Below are 21022 nucleotides of genomic sequence, written 5' to 3'. Positions count from 1 at the left end.
GCACAGTGGGCACACTGCGCCATGTCCCCGTGGGCATGCACTGCAAAGTTCACCAAATACAGCAACCATTATGTACCTACAGTGTAGACTTGCCAAAAATGGACCCACTACAGTACTGTTAATGCATCAATGAAACATCTGCACTAGCATGATCTTGAACACTTGCTTGTCTGGTTCAGAAACCATGAATGTCACGGGGAGGAAGGAACACCCGTCCCTCCAGACATTGTATGAGCGGTCTGTTCTCAGATAAGCATAGAGAATACTGTCTGACTCTTCCCACATTCTCCACACTAAGTACAAACTTTTACCCAAGGGCAGACAATACAGGACGCCCAAATTTAAACTGAATCATTTAAAAAGGGTTTAAATAATGTTGCTTAACACTTTAAGGGCTTTGTTGTGCTTTGCTTATGTTGCCCCGTTGTGTGCTGGTGTTATGTGCAATACGTGAATGGCTGATATGCAATACTGTTATGGGTAGTATGTGTTTTTATGTTTTTATGGTGTATGCTTTTTATTTCTTCTGGACTATTATTGTGAGGCAGCAGTACTTATGCAGCTCCAGAGTCCACAACAAGTTTCCCTACAGGGACAATAAAGTATATCGTAGCGTATCGTATCATAGTGGGTGTCCTGACCCCCACTAGGGGCTCTAAAAAGCTACCTGGGGGTTGTGAGGCTTTATTAATTTTAGGGGTGTAAGAAAAATTAAAATACACATCTATATATATATAGTGGGCCTATACTGTAGGATTTAATATATTTCTGTTAAGAAAGCTAAATAAAATCATTTTTACAATTAAGGCCTTCATTCAAGATATAAACATTTAAAAGATCTCTGCAGGATTATTAAAAAAACATAATATATACAGGGAATTGTATAAAATGTTCCTAAACATGTTGGGAAATTTCACCTCTGATGCAATATGTAGAAATAAACTGAGACAAACCACTTGTTTACATAACTTCCTGCAGGTATTGCATTCACTAATTGGGTCATTTGTACAGTCCATCAGTTGCTCTGTATTGTTATTGTTATGTATTAAACAGAATATGAAATATCCATAAAATATGTCACTTACTCAGGGGTCGCCAGTTTAATTAACAATTGAGAAGGGGTCTCAAAAAAGTTTGGGAACCACTGAACTGAACATTATAAAATCTCTTAAGAACTCCTCACATTTCCCATCTGTAATCAAACAAGTTTGGTCATACTACTGACAGATTATCCAGTGCTGAAGCTTTTAATCTCAATTTCTTCTTCTCTGGTATTTTATTTGGCATGCCTGCAGATAGAACTGTAGAAAATTACCATAGGCAAGGCAAGGCAAGGCAAGTTTATTTGTATAGCACAATTCAACACAAGGTAATTGAAAGTGCTTTACAGAGACATTAAAAGCAACAAGACACAATTTAAAACAATAAAAACAGTCGATTAAAAGGGAAATAGAAATTGAGAATGATAGTGATAATAATAAAATACAGTAACATAAAATAAGAACAGGCTCAATACATTGAACAGTCAGGATAAGAAAAGAAGTAGAATAATAAAAGGCATAAATCAGCAGTGTGTAGTTAAAAAGTACGGGCAGTAGAATACAGCAGGTAAGTATTTAATCTAAGAGTACGCTTCAGTAAACAATAGTGTTTTTAGCCCTGATTTAAAGGAGCTGACAGTTTGAGCAGACCTCAGATCTACAGGAAGTTTGTTCCACAGGTGAGGAGCATAATAACTGAATGCTGCCTCACCTTGCGTGGTTCTTGTTCTTGGAACACACAACAAACCTGTTCCAGATGACCTAAGGGGTCTGGATGCTTCGTAGGGAACCAGTAGATCAAGCATGTATTTTGGTCCGAGACCATTTAGGGCTTTGTAGACCAGCAGTAAGATTTTAAAATCTATTCTTTGACTCACAGGAAGCCAGTGTAGCGATTTAATGACCGGTGTAATATGGTCCAGTTTCCTGGTGTTTGTAAGGACTCTGGTGGCAGCGTTCTGAATCAGCTGCAGCTGTCTGATTGATTTTTTGTTAAGGCCTGTAAATAAGCCATAGCAATAATCCAACCTACTAAAAATGAATGCATGAGTAAGTTTTTCCATGTCTTGTTTAGACAGAAACCCCTTAATTCTAGCTATATTTTTCAGGTGTTAATAGGCAGATTTAGTAATAAACTTTAAATGGCTGTTGAAGTTTAGGTCTGAGTCAATAATAACACCAAGATTTCTGGCTTGATTTGTAGCTGTCAATGACATAGAGCCAAGGTGGGCGCTGATCTTTGCCCTTTCATTTCTAGGGCCAAAAATTAATACCTCTGTCTTTTCTGGATTTAGCTGGAGAAAATTCTGGCACATCCAGTCATTGATTTGATGAATACAGTTACTCAATGAGAGTAAGGGACTGTAGTCGTGTGATGACACTGAGATATAGAGTTGTGTGTCGTCGGCATACATATGATAGGAGATGTTGTGATGTTCCATAATCTGGGCTAGGGGTAGCATATAGATGTTGAATAGAAGTGGTCCGAGAATGGACCCTTGAGGAACCCCACATGTGATCGTAGTTCACTCAGATTCATGGTTACCAATTGACACAAAAACGTCCCTATCTTGTAAGTAAGATTTGAACCATTGTAGCACAGTGCCGGTGAGTCCCACCCACTTTTCCAATCTGCTAAGTAGTATATTATGATCAACTGTATCAAATGCAGCACTGAGATCTAGTAATACCAGGACAGATGATTTGCATTCATCATTATTCTGATGAATATCATTTAAGACCTTGATAAGTACAGTCTCAGTGCTGTGATGTGGCCGAAATCCAGACTGAAATGTGTTAAAAAGATTGTTTTGCATCATAAAAGTATGGATTTGCTGAAAGACAACCCTTTCAATGATTTTCCCCCAAAATGGCAGATTTGATATTGGCCTATAGTTACTAATTGTTGTGGCATCCAGATTTGATTTTTTTTAGGAGAGGTTTTATTACTGCAGTTTTCAAGGCCTGGGGAAACTGGCCTGCTTTAAGAGAAGTATTTATTATCTGCAGTACATCTGGAGCTATGCAGTTAAAATGGTTTTAAAAAAGTCTGAAGGCAGAATATCAAGGCAGCATGTTGTGGGCTTTAATTTTGAAACCGTTTCTGTTAGAGTTGTGTAATCTAGGAGGCTAAAATGTCCTAGATTAACCGGAGGACAGGAAGGCACAAGTGTTATCATTCCTGAGCTGGAGCTGCACACTGCCTGTTTTAACTGTAATATTTTGTTTGTGAAGAAGGCTGCAAAGTCATTACATGACTTGTTAGACAGTAGTTCAGGAGGGAGTGATGCTGTGGGGTTGGTCAGTCTGTCCACTACAGAAAAAAGTGTGCAGGCATTATTACTTTTTCTATTGATAATCTCTGAAAAATATGATTGCCTTGCATTCTTCAGTTCCTGGTTATAGTTGTGAAGACTCTCTTTATAAATGTCGTAATATACCTGGAGTTTGTTTTTTCGCCACCTGTGTTCAGCTTGTCTACATACTCTTTTGTATTCTTTAACCAGTGTGGCGTTTCTCCAGGGTGCCTTTTTCCTGCCTGAGATAACTTTGGTCTTAATTGGGGCGATAGAATCAATAACAGTCATAACATTGGAACTAAAACTGCTTACAAGGTCATAAACTAGAGCTGAGGGCAGGGTTTGTGATGGTGTAAAACCCTGGGTGAATAATGCACAGGTGTTATCATTTATATAACGCTTTCTGATCACCTCTGCTTCACTTTTCATAGGATTAGCAAGGGTGGTCATTTTGAATGAAACACAGTAATGGTCAGATAAAGCAACATCGTTCACCACAACCTCAGAGATATTAAGACCTTTGGAAATAATTAGATTTAATATGTGTCCTCTGTTATGTGTTGGTTCTGTGACATGCTGAGAAAGCCCAAAGTTATCCAGAATATTTAACAGTTCCTTAGCACACCCATCTGTAAGATTATCAACATGAATGTTAAAATCTCCCACTAAAACAACACAGTCAAATTCCATGCACACAATAGACAGCAATTTGGCAAACTCATCAAAAAACCTTGCATCATATTTGGGGGGTCTGTAGATGGTCACTAAAATTGCTCGACAGGGGGATTTTAACTGAGTGGCAACATATTCAAAGGAGTCAAACTGAACATAAAACATTTGCTTACACTGGAAGCTGTCCTTGAGCAGAGTGGCAACTCCGCCTCCTCTCTTATGTATTCTTGCTTCACTAAAGAAACTAAAATTTGGAGGGGCTGTCTCAATTAAAACTGCTGCACTATTTTCCTGACCTAGCCAAGTTTCAGTTAAAAACATAAAATCAAGTTTGTGCTTGTTAATAAAATCATTGATTAAGAAGGATTTGCCAGCCAGAGACCTGATATTTAGAAGTGCTAGTTGTGAAACGTTATCTGGCATAAGTTTAGAGACAGACTGTGTTTGACATGAGATACATATCAGATTTGATGGGTTGACTGTCTTTGATTTTCTGCAGTTGTTTTTATTTTCGCCATGCCGCCGGCTGAGTGACATGAGTGAGTGAGGGGGAAAGCGGCATGGTGACTGTCCTATCTCTTCTTTTCTTGACATTCTTTCTGGGACAGAGACAATCTCTACAGGTTTCTTGTAATGTGGAGGACAGAGTCACAGACCGTGATGTCATCATCATGGGAGGCGGTTGTTGTTTTTGGAGCAGTAACTGTCTGTCTGTCTGCTCCCTGTATGCTGACCTTCCTGCTTATCAGTGCACATATGTTCTGATAAGATGACTCGATGGTGTGACATATGTTGTAGCCAAGATATCTGGAGCCAAGGTTGTTTGGGTGAATCCCGTCTGACATGAAGTGGCTTTTTATGTTCCAAAAAATATTAAAATTGTCAATAAATCCAACCTGTTGCTCGAGGCAGGCTGATGACAGCCATGTGCTTAAGCCAAGGAGTCTGCTGAAGGACTCGCAACCTCTGCCGAGTGTTGGGATAGGTCCAGAGATGAAAGACACTCCTGAGTGAAGTTTTTTCAGTGTTTCCAATAAAAACAAAAAGTCTTTCTTTAGGGTCTCAGACCCAGATTTATTCGTGAGGATGTCAAATGAGCCAGCATGAATAACAATCTTCTTAATATGTGGCCGTGTAGACATAATGTCTGGTAGCATAGCTGCCACCTCTCTGACTGATGTGTTATTCACAGTTAGATTTTCAGTCCTGGCCATTTCCACCTGCCTCGTTATAAAATCCCCAATCAGAATGGTGTCTATCCTCTTAGCTTTGTTTTTGGCAGAATGGTCTCTGGCTCTTGGCCTGGCACTGGCTTGTGACCCGTTAACTTTGTTATTGCTCAGTTTCATAGTCTCACCTTTATGAGTTACGCGACTCTGTTTCCTCTGTTGCTGCTCTGTTTCCGTGGTGTGTGCGAGGGGGACACAGAGCTGTCCGCGCGGGGAGGCTGCCAGCTGTTAGCCGGGAGGGGAGCTGCTGTGTCCATACATATGTGTCCAGCAGAGGGCAACCAACTCTTAAGCACAGGAAATGTGTTGTACAGCTGTTAATATCAATGAGAAGACTGCGGAAAGGGCCTCCTCTGGTGGTGACTTCATGGACGATTCTACCCTACTGTCTCTCTACACACCTGAACTCTGTCTGTTTTCACACTCACTTTGGGGCCATCAGCATCACCATTGAGGTGTTTCAATTTCCTAGTCATTGGTCAGACCAAATAAGAGATTTACTGGGAGAAAGAAGGAGAAGAAAGTTCTCAAAAATAAAAGACATTTATCTATGTGTGTATTTTTTCTGAACAACCTTGCTGCATAGTTTCCAGGGTTGTTCAAGTATTCAGTTTGCAGTGAAAATCAGACAAATTAGATCCGACTTTTGATCTCAAACTTGCGTAAACTGCTGAAAATAATGAAATCTTTTTACACTACGAGTCACATTCACCCATTCATTCATACACTGGTGGCCGAGGCGAGGTGCCACCTGCTACTCAGTTTTTAAACACACTCTCACACCAATGTAACAGTTATTGTGAGCAATTTCGGGGCTCAGCATCTTGCTCAAGGATACTTTGACATGTAGGCTAGAGGAGTTGAGGATCGAGCTGCCAATCTTCCGATTGGTGGACAACCTGCTCTTCCACTGAGCCACAGTCACCCCTGTATATAAGTATATGAAGATACTCCAATACAAGTTGACGTTAAACATTGAAAATGTAATTTATGTATAGTATAGTAACAATACTCAATTTAGAAAATGCCCCCTGTGAATGTTAGACTGGTGCATATTATATTGTAGGATGATTATTATTGTTGCATTGATCAGCAAATATCATTTTACAATTGTAGTTGGTCAAGGCAGAGCTAATTTTAACAATTTCAAATGCTGTTGGGTAGTTATAATAAAAACAGTTAAGATATAAGCCTATGAAATATAAAGCAGTTTAGATTAAATCAATAGCTACCAACATTTTGGGCGTTTGGTCACTTGCAAAAAGCAGTGTCTAGTTGAGACACCATTTCAGATGTCAGTGAGTTGTTAGCAGTTCCAACAAAGAGAAATTTAACTTCTCAGATGCCCAAAACATGTATGAGTCTATACATTGTTTGGTAGCTACTTTTAGCGTGAAGTTACACAGATTTCATATGGACGTGGTGCCACAGTGATGCCAAAGCAATAGTCCATCACAGGCTTCACCCCAGCAGGCATGGAGAAGGTGAAGTGCTGCATGAAGGAGGTGAAGAAGAGGAAAAGCTCCATCCTGGCCAGGTTCTCTCCGAGACACACCCGCTTACCTGAGAGAGAAAAACAAACAGAAACAAAGTGAAAATGAGACAACAGTGGTCGTCTTTCTCATACTTTTAGGCTTTTATGAGACGTGGAACTGCTAACTGTTCTGTTAACAATCATATGTTTTGTAAATGTTAGGTCCAGACAAAAGGTCAGAGGTTCACCAAAGTCATTGGTCAGACATTGGTTCCTCTAGACCAATCCAACAGCATTATGTGAGAAAACACCAGAGTCACAGTGAATGCTGGGACAGGCTCCGGTATAAACAGGTGAAGATACAATAAAAAACAAAAAACAAGACATTGTGTTGCTCCTCACCAGCAGAGAAAGGGATGAAAGCAGCTGGCTTCACAAACTTGCCCTCCTCGTTCAGAAAGTGTCCTGGGTTGAAGGTGTTGGGCGTCTTCCACTCTTTCTTGTCAAACAGCACCGAGGTCAGATTGAGGATTACTGTAATGCCCTGGTGGTTGGAATCATAATCACAATTTACAAAGATGTAACGTGGTAATAGATGTGACATAGACCTTACATAGTACAACCGACCTTTGGGATTGTGTAGCCTCCCAGCTGGATGTCCTTGGTAGTAACATGAGGCAGGCTGAGAGGAACTATGTTGCCCATCCTCTGGATCTCATGAATGACAGCTTCAGTGTAGGGCAGGTTTGCACGATCTTCCATGGACGGCTGTCTGGACTGTCCAATCACTCTGTCTATCTCAGCCTGGACCTTTGCTGTGCAGCAGGACAGGAACACAGACAGAGGTTGAAACTGTAGTTCATTAACAGGCTGCAGAAGACTCATGGAGAGATGAAGCACAATGCAGCACTGCCACGTTAGTAAACAGACTAGTATTAGTTTGCTCTGTTGGTTGGTTAGCTGTGTAAAGGTGTGTGTCTGTGTTTGTGCCAATGGGCTAAAAGAGGGCGTGACAATTGAGGTTGCAGGCATGTACATGCATGTACAGATATTGCATATTGCACTCATTACTGGTGTATGCTTGCTGCACAGCAATGGTGATTACGCTTCATCTGAACAATATTTGGAGTAAAAGTCTTAATGTGATGTATCTCATTTTTACAAATTTAAAATGACCATTGATAAACTTGTTCTATCTCACGAAGGTTCCACCCTCTGTGGGCTCCACGAGTAACACTCAGTCACGAGCTAGCATTCCTGGTCAGGATCAGTGTGGCTGAGTTGATCTACAGTTATACGTTGCGACAGGTTGCCCACCCACTATTTGACTAGAGTCCAGTGGAGGGCAGAGACTGTGTGAGATACAATGAAGGTTAAGATATTTTACTGCTAGTTCATTAATACAGACACAGAGCCCTCTAACTAGGGGCCCTGTAGCTTTGGTGCTGCTTGATTAAGAGGGTGTCGAATAAGTCATGGTGTGATATGCCTCCTTATACTGTGGGCACCTATTCAGGTAGGCATGTCTTGATTGGCCCAAAACATTTATGCACATTTCATAGGGTGACTGCATGCTCTTGATTGGAGGAGTGCATTACACATAGAGTCCAGTAGAGGGCTCCACCTGTGCTATTATAACTAGGGTTACAATACTGTATCCTTTGTTCTGGTGTCACCCACTTGCACATTATTGAATAAGAGCAAAGAGATTCTTTGGCTTGGTCAGTGATCTTACCCTGGATCTCAGGGTACTTTGCCATGTAGAGGAAAGCCCAGTGCAGAGTGGTGGATGTGGTCTCAGAGCCAGCCACAAACAGGTCCAAGACACAAGTAATCAGGTTTTCCTCATCAAAAGTGCTGTCAGCCTGCCCCTTATTCTGAGAATATTACCAAATACATGTGTTAAAAACATGCTGCAAAATCATTTTAAACAGCTACAGTATATCAATCAATCAATCAATCAATCAATCACTTTTATTTATAAAGCCCAATATCACAAATCACAATTTGCCTCACAGGGCTTTACAGCATACGACATCCCTCTGTCCTTTGGACCCTCACAGCGGATAAGGAAAAACTCCCCAAAAAAAACCCTTTAACGGGGAAAAAAATGGTAGAAACCTCAGGAAGAGCAACTGAGGAGGGATCCCTCTTCCAGGACGGACAGACGTGCAATAGATGTCGTACAGAACAGATCAGCATAATAAATTAACAGTAATCCGTATGACACAATGAGACAGAGAGAGAGAGAGAGAGAGAGAGAGAGAGAGAGAGATGCAGGTAATGACAGTAGCTTACAACAACATTATTGAAAGTAATAATATTATAGTTATAGCTCTGGCTACTGTGGTACAATAACAATATCAGCACTTTTACAGCCAAGACCATTTATGATGGTAACTTCAGTAAGTAAATCAAAAAAGCTTTTAATTTGTGCTGGTCCTGTACCTTGAAAGAATATTAAAAGCCTTTGCTTTGTTAAAGATTAAAATTGGTAAGGCTTAAAAAGATAGTGCTGTCATTGCACTTTTCAAAATAGACCAGCCAGAAATGGTGCCAGTGAAAAGCCCCGCTGATAGTTCTGATGAATTTGCAAAACAAGCAGATATGATGTTTACAGGAAGTGAACTCTAAGCGTCTTCATGAGCACTACAGTATAAGAAATACAAAGCCACATCTAGCGTCACTCACCATCTCAATCTCATTCAGGTAGCAGTCGATGAAGTCTCTTTGGTCTGAGGGATCCCAGTTCTGTTGGTGCTCCTTCATCTGTGCTCTTACGAAGTCCTTTAAATTGTTCCAGATGTGCTGGACTGTCTGATGTGGCCCTGGCAAACGTCTCATCAGCAGAGGGAATGAGTTGTAAACCTGCAGAGGAGAGCAGAATGGAACAATAACATAATGATAAAGCCTCTCAGTGAAAGGTTTTCTACTACAATCACTACCAAATACCGAAATTCCATTGACAAAGATCTGCATCTTACACAATTTCAATTTGTGCTTTGTGTATGTGTGTAAATTTTACACCCAAATAGAGCCACTAAATAACTCGTGATTTGGAATGTATTGCAAAACAGTAGTGCAGCATTTAGACTTCATCAATGACTTAAAAATGCCGTACCTGTGCCCAGATGGAGGCGTGAATCATGACACATCTGTCAAACCACTTCATCAGTTTCATGAACTTCTCATCATTGTACTCAAAGCGATGACCAAAAACCAGGGAGCAGATGATGTTGGATACAGCGTTGTCGATGGTGAATTGAGGATTGAATGGTTTACCTCCACAATTAGACAGAAAATTAGATGTAAATTGGGTATTTCTTGTAACCCGGTTAAAAATACCATATGTAATAAAGTTAATGTTTAAAATTGTTAAACATTAAAAGTATCTTAAATAAGGTTAAAAAGTCAGTTCATAAAAAGATACATCATAAGTATGGTTAAAAGTTGTTTCCTGTAAGATTAAAAAATGCTGTGGAATAAATAAGTTAAACAGGTACGGATGTAAAGATATAAGTATGTTGAGTAAATGTTTATTTTATTTTGAAGAGTGTTTTATTTTGAAGGTAATAGCAGGAAAAGGAAGTGGTGTGTGAAGGTGTGTCGCTTGAGTTAGGAGAGAGGTGACGTCACGAGCAACTGCACGGGGAGCTGTGTGAGAACGTTTCTGACGTTGCGCAGGGCCTTCGTTTTTTTCACGCTGTATATCTTTGTTTCTTTTTCACAAGAATAGAGCTAGTATAGATTTAGATCAGTGTTAAGGAAAGTAAGGGGTTTTGAGGCCCATGGCTTCTGGGAGCGGGGGGGGGGGGGGCTCAGGGTGGTAATTGGCAGACAGTGTGTCGGGAAAAGGGGGGGAATAAGAGAATGGCATCGAGTGAGAGACCTGAAATGTCAGGAGATGAAGGAAATAAAATTAGGAGAACTGGAGCAAATGAAGAGTTTGTGGTGCTGTTTAAAGTTAAGGGGGCGAATCAGGGAGATCCGGGGTTTAAAGCAATAAATCCATTAAAAGTAACCAACGCTTTAGAGAGCCAGATAGGCAGGGATTTTCAAGCCAAGATACTATATAATGGAATGCTGAGAGTTTGTTGCAAAAACAAGAAACAATATAATGATGCTCAGGCAGCGGGGAAGTTGGTGGTTAAGGTGGAGAGTTTGGTTCCTAAAGGAAGCCAGCAGGGGCTCAGGGGAGTTGTGTATGGAGTGTTTGCTGGCTTGTCGGAGAAGGAAATCTTAGAAGATGTTAAGGGCGGCCAGGTAACTGAGGTACTGAGATTTAGGCGCAGGGAGGGAGCCGATGGGGATCCACCGGTCCTATTAACATTCACGGACAGTGTCCTGCCGCAGAGAGTGTTTTTAGGAAGTATGGCATATCGGGTAAGGGAGTACATCAGACCCCCGCTGCGCTGTTATAATTGCCAGCGATTTGGACATGTGGCTGGGTCTTGTCGGGGTAAAAGAAAGTGTGCAAAATGCGGTGGAGATCATGTAATTCAAAACTGTGAGGCAGAGGCTCCGAAGTGCCCTAATTGTGGTGGGGATCATGCAGCAGCGTTTCGTGGTTGTATGCATTCAGTCCAGGCTAGGCGAGTGCAGGCTGTGAAGGAGAAGGATAAGGTGTCCTATGCAGAGGCAGTTCAAAGAGTGGCTAGAGAACGCACAGATACCACTGCTAGGGAAGGAGCAGTGACGGGGAGCCAGCCAAATGTGCCAAAACTGTTGCCGGTGTTTCCCTCTGACATGTTGATTTTTAATAAGGAATCATTTTTGGCTTTTGTTTCTGATGTGTTGGTGGGAGCTCAAAGAGCAGTTAACAGGTCAGACATCATCGGGCTAGTGGTGGGGGCTGCCGAAAGGTTCCTCGGAATAAAGCAGCTAGAAAAGTTGATGTTTACTCTTGTAGTGAGTGTCTGGCTGTGGAGGTTTGGAACAGTCCTAATTCTATAACTGTGTTAAATTATTATAATCCCTGTAAACCTTTGGTATTGTCAGATTTTGATGATATAATGGAGAAGGTAAGGTGTCCTGTTATATGGGTGGGAGATTTTAATGCACATAATCCTTTATGGGGCAGTGACCACAGGGATAGTAATGGTGTGATAATAGAAGATTTTTTAGATAAGTATGATCTGGTAGTGATAAATGATGGAAGGCCAACTAGGTATGATATTATGAGAAATGCATGTAGCCACATAGATTTATCAATTGCTTCTTCAAACTTAGCTAGAATTGGTGAATGGGATATAATGGACAAACACAATCTGGGTAGCGATCATTATCCAATTATCTGCAGGTTTGGTAGGGATTTGAGGAGAGAAGTGGAAGAGAAAGTTCCTAAATATAATTTTTCTAAAGCTAAATGGGATAAATTCCAGGAGAGTGCACGAAGCTTAATTGGAGAGGTTGATAGTGAGGATTCTGTGGACAATTGGAATGCTGCCATTAGCTTCATGTTACATGAGGCTGCTCGGTGTTCCATTCCTGTGAAGCAGGCACCTAGGCCTCGTATGCTGGTTCCATGGTGGAATAAAGAGTGTGACGAAGCTGTAAGGAATAGGAATGTAGCATATAGAAGATTAAAAAAGTATCCAATAATGTTTAATGCAACAGAGTATAAAAGACTAAGGGCAGTGGCAAGAAGAGTTATTAAAGAGGCGAAGAGATGTAGTTGGAGGAAATGTGGTACGCTAGGTCCTGAGACTTCAGTAAGGCAGCTGTGGTCAGCTGTACGTAAAATGTCAGGGGTATATAAAAGCAGAGCAATACCTGTGTTACGGAAAGGAGAGACTGTCGCAGTTTCTAATAAAGAAAAAGCAGACATGTTTGTTGAAATTTTTCAAGCAGTGCACAGTTCAGGGAGCCTGGGAGTTGAGAGATGTAAGAAGAGGACAGAGGTGATGACAGTTAACCAGTGGAAATTGGAGGGGAGTTTAGATAATGATAATCCCATTAATCAGTTTTTTACTATTAAAGAGTTGAAAGAAGCAATTATGTCTGGGGCAAATACTACCCCAGGGAGACATAGGTTGTCATACGAGTTATTTAAACATCTGGATGACATGGTACTCGAGGACATTTTGGCTTTGTTTAATACTGTGTGGGCAGGGGGTTGCTTGCCAAAGGAATGGAAACATGCGGTTGTGGTCCCTATCATGAAGCCAGGCAAAGAGGCATCTGACCCTAGCTCATACCGCCCTATAGCACTCACAGCAGTACTATGTAAAATTATGGAGAGAATTGTTACTAATAGATTAGTGTATTTTTTAGAGACCAAAGGACTCTTTGTTGGTTTCCAGAATGGCTTCCGAAATGGGAGGTCCACAGTGGAGTCAGTTGCAGTCTTAGATCAGGACATTAAAAAGGCATTTAGCAATAAGGAGAGTGTAGTCAGTGTATTTTTGGATATTGAGAAGGCGTATGATTCTTTGTGGAAGGAAGGTTTAATGATTAAAATGTTTGATTTAGGAGTGAGGTGGCGGATGTTTAATTGGATCAAGGATTTTTTAATGAACAGAACTATACAAGTTATGGTGGGTGGTGTTAGCTCAAAGAGTGTAGAAATAGAGAATGGAACCCCACAGGGAAGTGTTATTAGTCCAGTTTTATTTAATATAATGATTAATGACATTTTCGGCAAAGTAGAGGGAGCATTCAGGTTGTCTTTGTTTGCCGATGATGGGGCTATCTGGAAAAGAGGGCGAAATGTTGAGTTTGTTCTAAAGCAGATTCAAAGAGCATTAGAGTCAGTAGAGGAATGGGGGAACACATGGGGCTTCAAAATATCTGCCTCTAAGTCTAAATATATGGTATTTGGATTTAAAAGGAAGCTGCCTAATATTGAATTGTATATGTATGGATCTCCACTGGAGAAGGTAAAAGTGTTCAAATTTCTGGGCGTTTGGTTTGAAGAGCGGATGACTTGGGCTGTGCATGTCAGTAAAATTTTGGTGAAATGTGAAAAAGTTTTGAATGTTATCAGAAGTCTGGCTGGCTGTGAGTGGGGGGCTGACAGGGAGACAATGCTTCTAATTTACCAGGCCATGATTAGATCTTCTCTTGACTATGGGTGCTTTGTGTATGGGTCTGCGTCTAAATCTGTTCTGGCAAGGCTAGATGTGCTGCAGGCCAGGGCTTTGAGACTTTGCTGTGGGGCCTACAGAACTTCCCCAGTCCCTGCCCTGCTTATTGAAATGGGAGAAATGCCCTTATGGTTAAGGCGCATTAAGCTAGGGTTGCAGTACTGGGTAAAACTAAGTGGGTGTCATCAAACTTTTTCAGCAAGGTGCCTGTTACAAGAGTCTGATGGAGGCAATAAGTATAAAACATTCTTTGCAAATATAAATCAGTGGGCTGGGAAGCTGGGTTTGGAACAAGTTAGTGTAGCGGAACATACAAGCTGTCCACCTATGCCATATTGGGTGCTGCCCGAGCTGAACACTGAACTGGTCTTTCTACAGGAAAAAGGTAAGATCCAGTTAGTGGGAGAGCTGGGTTTGGGATGTATGTGGAGCAGCTTGGGGTGAAGTTTGGCCGGCGCATCTCTAATGGGAGCACTGTTTTCACATCTGAGCTAATGGCAATCTTATGGGCTTTAAGGTGGATTGAGGAAACCAGACTTAGAGAGGTTATAATCTGTTCTGACTCTGCAGCTGCTCTGGAAGCCTTAAGAAGGGGGAAATCTAAGGCTCGACCTGATATTATTATTGACATTCTAACTGTGTTTTATAGAATTGGATTTAGATCTAACATCACCTTTTGCTGGGTGCCGGGTCACGCAGGGGTTGGGGGGAATGAGCAGGTGGATCAGATTGCAAAACAGAGTTTGAGTAGAGAGGTAGATGTTCATATACCCTGGGGGAGAGCGGAGCTGAGAGAAATAATTAAAGAGGGCTTAATGAAGGAATGGCAGAGAGGGTGGGAAAAGGAAAGCAGAGGTAGACACTATTTCTCTTTACAGTCTCAAGTTAAAAAAAGATGTACCTGAACTTTTCAGTCTCGTAGGGATTCAGTTAAACTGTGTAGATTAAGACTGGGTCACTGTGGGCTAAATCACTTTTTGTTTATTGTAGGAAAACATGAGTCTGGTTTATGTGAATGTGGGAGCCCTGAGACAGTAAAACATGTCTTTCTGGAGTGTAGAAAGTATAGGACAGAAAGACAAACATTGTTTGATAGACTGTTAGGACTTGGAGTTCAGGCTTTTTCTGTTTTTTCTTTGTTTGGACACTGTGAGAACCATAAACTGATCTCCAAGGCAATTTTGCAATTCCTGCGCAACACAGGACTATATGTAAAAATCTAGTTCATCATCAGACCTGTGGAGGGCAGTAATACGCTAAACAGTGTCAAAACTGCCGGAATCTTATAAGAAGAAGAAGAAGAAGAAGAAGAAGAAGAAGAAGAAGAAGAAGGTGTGTCGCTTGACTGGCTGAGTCACAACGTGTAAGCAAAGTCTGTGAAAAGTATGTAGTTGGTGTTTTTAGGGCTGCCTATCCGACACTTTGTGCCTGGACATTCTACATATCTTCTGTGAGGAACTGAGAACATTTCTACCCTAGGTGTGTTGAACAGTTTTTCATGGTATGTATAATTAATCAATTAGCTACCACAGGTGTATGGTTAGCAGGGGTGTGCATGCATCACTAGCCAAGTGAATGAACTTTTAGCGACAGGAAAGCTAAGCTAACTCAGTTTACTAACAAGGCTATAATTCATCTTTCCGAAGAGGAGATTTGAGGAAGAAGCAGAAAGAGGAGGAGAAGGACGAGAGGCCCTGAGCTACTGACTACACCGTGAGCCACCCAGATGAAACTCAAGAGTATCCTGATTGCTGACTGCTGGTTCGAGAGACTGCTTCATACCGCCAAACTGACTTCACTGTTTGCTTAAGGTACCATTTTTATTTGTTGCTCTTTTGAGTGAAACGGCCAGAGAGTTTTAAGCCTCACCGTACCCAAGCATCCTATCAGGCCTGCAACCCAGGGAATTTTAGAACTAATTGCCGGCGGGTGACTGTGTGTGTGTGAGCTTGGTGAGTGTGGGCCCACTGGTATTTTATTTTATTTTATTTTATTTAAAAGAAAAGGGATAATCGAATATCAGTTGAATATTGTGTGTACCCCATTTAAAAGTATTATTGTGGAAGTTTATATGTGAGTTTAAGAGACTAACAAATGGTCTGAAGAGACTGAATTATATTTTATTTAAAAAACCACTGCATTTTATTTGTTTTGATACCTTTCTCTAAAAGTAAATAATTGAGTTTACTATTCTTATCACTGATTACAGTGTGATTTTTGGTTATTTCATTCAGTAAAGGTGTTTGAATACAGGTTAAAACCAGTGAAGATTTTAAAGGAGAAGGCACTTGGGTTTAAAGGAACTGATTTAAAGGATTATTACCGTGCTTAGATTTACAGTTAATTTGAAGTGAATAAAAGACTCAAGACACATAAAAAGTTTAAAGGTAACAGAGAACAGATTACATGCACATACACCTATGGTATATTATTTTATTTCAGTTAAAGAACTCAGGGCCCTTCCCTGATTATATTAGGGGATAACTGGGCTACATTCTGATTGTGTATCATTCTTAATGATGTGCCGTGCTTTTACGAATTACCTTTATAGCTGATGAGGTCTTTTGCACAATGTGTAAATTCATCCAAGATGACAGGCTCAAGAGACTTCTTGCCAAATCCAAAATATTTTAGGGTTGAAAGTGTAAATCGCCTCTGCTGCTTCCATCTTTTGCCACTACTGAACATTACACCTGATGGGAAACACATCAAGAGTAGATGAAAATGAAATGTGACAAAATCAGGAAAACAAATGAGTTTTTTTTTTTTACACATTGCAGATTACAGTCTATTCTAAAAAATGCTTAGCTTTCAACACATTGTTTTATCATTTCAAGACAAGAGACAAGGCTTTTCTTTTTTAAGAATGGTCAAAATATTTGGGAGACAGTGTTTATTTTTGCAACAGCTAAAAAAACTGCTACCTGTGAAAATGTATTTGTTATTATGTGTTAAGTACATCAACAGGAAAGCAGACAGAACTTCTCAAAGTGCAGGTAAATTATTAATTTGTACAAGTTAATGCAGGATATAATGTTTTACAAGACATACAGGAAGAAATTCAGGGGACAAGGTAGGCATTTTCAGCAATACACCAGACCAGCACATTTGGGTAAGCTACATCATGATCACACCTATTTTTATGAGATGGGCTAGAAAACCAAGATCCTTTTCAAGCAATTTCAGGTGTGTTTGGACTACAGTTTTGACAATTTTGTACGCATTAATTTAGTATTAAACAATCCTATTTTAAATAAATGTCTAATAATCACTTTGCAGCCTTGCATGAACCTAAGCATTCCCAGTAACTTGGTAAATTAAAGTTTATCAGTTAGCCGTTAAATCAGTCTTCCCCCGTCCAAGTGGATCAATGACCAAACATAGTGGCCAGATATTACTTTGGCTAAGTGTTTTCTATAAACAACAATGCTCTTAATTATGGAAGGCCCTTTGTGCAAATGTTAACACTTTTAATGTTATGTAGAAACTAGTCCATACCCACTGAGTGCACAGTTGCCCACATACAGTTTCACATGGTGTGTGTTTGGGATACAGGTCATAGGAAATTGCAGATTAAATAGTCAACTGAACCCATTAAGAAGAGCAATGTATTCAGACAGAGGTTTTGTGAATTTGATAGTACAATTGCAGCCAGAGCGATCGGTCGCATTTTAGCCATTTCTCTGTTGTTATAGCGCCACCCAGTTGCCAATTAGAGTTAAGTTTCTCCAGTCACCTTGAGGTGTCCTGTTCTACATATCTACCAAGTTTAGTAAAAATCGATATGGCGGTTAGGTCTAGATAAGAAATTAGCTCTCTAGCACCCCCATTTTGTTTGATCAGGTCAATAATGGAGGGGTCCCCTGAGATTATGTGTGGTCATATGCCTACAAAGTTGCGTGGTGATCGGTGAAACCCTTGAGATGTTACACACCTTTATGTGATGAGCCACGCCCTCCGCAATATTCATTGCCTTATAGAAGCTCAGTTTTAGTAAGTTTTCCAACTTTTGCCAAGAGGGAACTTTAGATATTGGTCCCTAGATTATGTTCACCGAGTTTCATGCAGATCAGTCAAACTTCCTAGGAAGAGATCGATTTAAATGTTTTTCAAAAAATTCAAAATGGCGGGAAATCTATATAATCGGAAGTTATGGGTTCTTGAGGCAAATTTGTTCCTCATGAGGAGAGGCATCTCTGTGCAAAGTTTCATGTCTCTACGACATACGGGGCATGAGATATGCCCATTCAAAGTTTGCAATTTCAATCGGTTGCTATAGCGCCCCCCTTTGGCCAATTGATGTAATATTGCTTCATTCGCATCCTCCCATGACCCTCTACCACTGTGCCAAATTTCACATGGACTGACCAAGTCAGTGAGGAGAAAAACATGGAACAGACACACCCACAGACAGAGTTTTCGTCATTATATAGTAAGATAAGAGGAACAATTGGTTCCTCAGGCCTGTAATTTACATTTGTCAATACGCTGTCAAGCTGTTTCTCACCAATGTGATGTGAAATATGGAAAATCTGCATGCAAATTTTCTGCCTGACAACTACACACATCAGTTATCATATAAAAACTGTCGAGACTTTTGGTGGAGTTTGTGTCTGCATATGCATCCTAATAGAGTTAACAAGCACTTGCAAATGAATAACAGCTTGTGTTCTGTATTTATGCCTGTACTGTATCCTGCCCAGAGGCACAGAGTGTGTTTACATTATTTATTCATTATTCACATCTGTATTTATTGATATTCAGTTTGTAAATGTATCATTCGATAACCCAGAATATGATGATGGCATCTTTTAAACATTAGAAATTATTCATCAGGCTAAATGTTTCCAGGAAAATTGAAACCTAACTCATCAAATCCAACACTCAGGAATGATCAGATGTGAGGTGTGACTGAATGGAAATGAAGACGATGTCAAACATGTTTCTTGCTGTCTGGCAGACTCTCCTTCTCTCTCTGACTTTGTGTTCATGATAAAAGTTAATGAGAGAAATAACAGATCGTGAAAAGAAAAGTCTTTCTATATTAAACAAATGGTGATACATCAGAAAACCAATAAGATATAAAACTTGTGAGTGATACACTGGGGTTTAATCTCTTATCTGTCTGCACTCTGGTATAAAATTCAGGTAGCTATATTGATGTGTTTTGTCAGATCAGTCCATCAGCTGCAGCATCCAATCAAAACAATGAGGATCAGCTGATAAAAGACTTCCATGAAGGAAGTCGTGAAGGCTGCTCTTGTGTGACCTTGCTCATCGTGGCTCAGGGAACCCTCGTCTCTGCTCAGTTTTCAGAGCAGAAAAAAGTGGATTGGGACGGCCTTCAAAATGTTTAAAGCGAGGATCAAGGAGCAAGGAGATTTCAAATAAGAGACGGGGTGTACCCAGGGAAGAGCAGTGAGTCGCTTCTTGTGTTTTGTTGTTGATGTAGTAGGTCACATGCAACAGTGACCAATCATGTTTGAAAAATGGCTCTATAGGCAGGGTCTCACATATAGAAACTGAGTACATCCATGCGGTCTTCTGTCTGAGGAACAAAAGAGGACCCAGCTGCCATTTTGAGGGCTGAGCTTACAGGGAATGCATTTACATTTTCATTTAAGGTTGCACAAATGAACAAATCATCTGTGGAGTCCAGTGATTGCAACATAGGCACTGGTTGGTTCCAATTTTCATGTTGGTGAAAGGGTAAAACACAATCTTTGAACTTATTAAACAGTATGAACATACACAAAGTAGCTACAAAACTGATTCAGGGAAAAACTTTCACATAGTGTATTCACTCACTCTGTTTCTTTTATAACTGGACTCATAATATCAGTGAGTTAATACACAGGCTGTGATTCTGTGATTTGTGTCTTCTTACCTAGTCCATGACCGACATCCATCTCTAGCGGGAGGTCCGGGCGGTCCACGACGCTGTCTCCCTGATTTACCAGAGCTTCTTTCAGAACCTCAAACCCATTTAACACCACAATCCACCTCTGGCCCATTCGCAGGCTGTACACATCTCCATATTTCCCTGCTAACTGTAAGTGGATGCGTGAGATGACAAAGTACAAGATGCTTCATGTAACAGATAACAGAAACATCCTATCAGTCGCATTTACGTTTTAACTCAGACATCTGTTGATCTACCTGTGTCATACTCTCATGGGTCCTGTTGTAATCCACATTGAATATGTTGCCCACAATAGGAAATACCCGAGGTCCTGGAGGGAAGCTGTCCGGCCGACGGTTCTTAATATAATCTGCAGTGAGGATGAAAATTGCAGTGAAGAGCAGCAGACTTTTGACATCCCAGTCAACACAGGATCCAACGACAGAAAAGACTGAATCCATTCTGCATACAAAGGCTCAAACCTGCCTAACTGAAGCCTGTTTTTACTTGTTTCTGCTGTGAGATATAACGCTGATGCTATTTTTGTCAGGAGCCAATCACATCTCCCATCTGTTTATCAGGGAAGAGAACTTGATGTACTTGGCGCTTGGTGAAAAGCCAGAGGCCTGTTGGTTGCACTGGACTTTGCCCATTGAATAAATGGATAAAAGGTATCAAACAACGTTAATCAGTGACCCTATAACAACTATTCTTACTTAAAAGTATCCAATATAATATGCTATATGATGTGAACAGGATCAAGTGTCATCTTAAAAGATATGACAATTGGACAGCCAAATTCAAATGCCCTGATACCAAAAAATGATATTCATTGTGTTATGTCACCACAGCCCAAACATCTAAGGTATACCAACACCAACTGCCTCCAAGTGTTTTTCCTTACAGTCTGTTATTAGAATGAAATTGTGATTTCTGATTTTAATCATATGTTTGTCAATATCTTCTTAAAACATAGTAATGACCTGTCAGACTTTTTATCTGCTTTAAACAGCTCATTCAGTCTTACATACAGAAATGTTTCACAGCCACCGAGATCCTCAGTCCTCTCTCTGGTAAGGGTGAGGTCCAGGCTCTGTGTAGGCCATTCAAGGTATTTACGGACCCTGTTGTCACCGCTATGCTTTATGCTGTAGCATTAAGACTTTCCTCAACTTTTATTTCCTTCAATCAGTCAGTCAAAAGTCAATGTTGCGTTTGCTATCATACGACAAAGAAAAGTGAGAATGGTTTAAAGTGAGAGGCTGGGACTGAGAAATGTTTGGCACTTTAATTGTTCATCAAAACAGTCTCTGATTCATG

The 21022-nt window shown here is 40.5% G+C and overlaps 1 protein-coding gene across 1 annotated transcript; it reads right to left on the bottom strand.

Moving 5' to 3' along the window:
• Window positions 1-6203: 6203 nt before the first annotated feature.
• Window positions 6204-20290, bottom strand: LOC117253313 (cytochrome P450 2J2-like). The gene is made up of 9 exons (XM_033620669.2): window positions 19960-20290; window positions 19688-19850; window positions 16344-16493; window positions 9837-9997; window positions 9407-9583; window positions 8451-8592; window positions 7343-7530; window positions 7118-7259; window positions 6204-6804 (listed from the first exon to the last, which is right to left on the bottom strand). The coding sequence occupies exons 1-9, from the start codon at window positions 20161-20163 to the stop codon at window positions 6629-6631; spliced, it is 1503 nt and encodes a 500-aa protein (XP_033476560.2). The 5' UTR covers window positions 20164-20290; the 3' UTR covers window positions 6204-6628.
• Window positions 20291-21022: the final 732 nt, after the last annotated feature.

This window comes from Epinephelus lanceolatus, chromosome 6, assembly GCF_041903045.1.
Source record: "Epinephelus lanceolatus isolate andai-2023 chromosome 6, ASM4190304v1, whole genome shotgun sequence".
NCBI classification, from domain to species: domain Eukaryota; kingdom Metazoa; phylum Chordata; class Actinopteri; order Perciformes; family Serranidae; genus Epinephelus; species Epinephelus lanceolatus.
The sequence above is the reverse complement of the archived record's forward strand: the minus strand, read 5'-3'. Positions and strand labels throughout refer to the sequence as shown.

Coding starts and splice junctions, on each gene's coding strand:
- LOC117253313 (XM_033620669.2), bottom strand. CDS start 20,163: ATGGATTCAGTCTTTTCTGTCGTTGGATCCTGTGTTGACTGGGATGTC. Junction 9,584..9,836: donor ACGCCTCCATCTGGGCACAG/GTACGGCATTTT, acceptor TCTCCTCTGCAG/GTTTACAACTCATTCCCTCT. Junction 7,260..7,342: donor GAGGCTACACAATCCCAAAG/GTCGGTTGTACT, acceptor TCCAACCACCAG/GGCATTACAGTAATCCTCAA.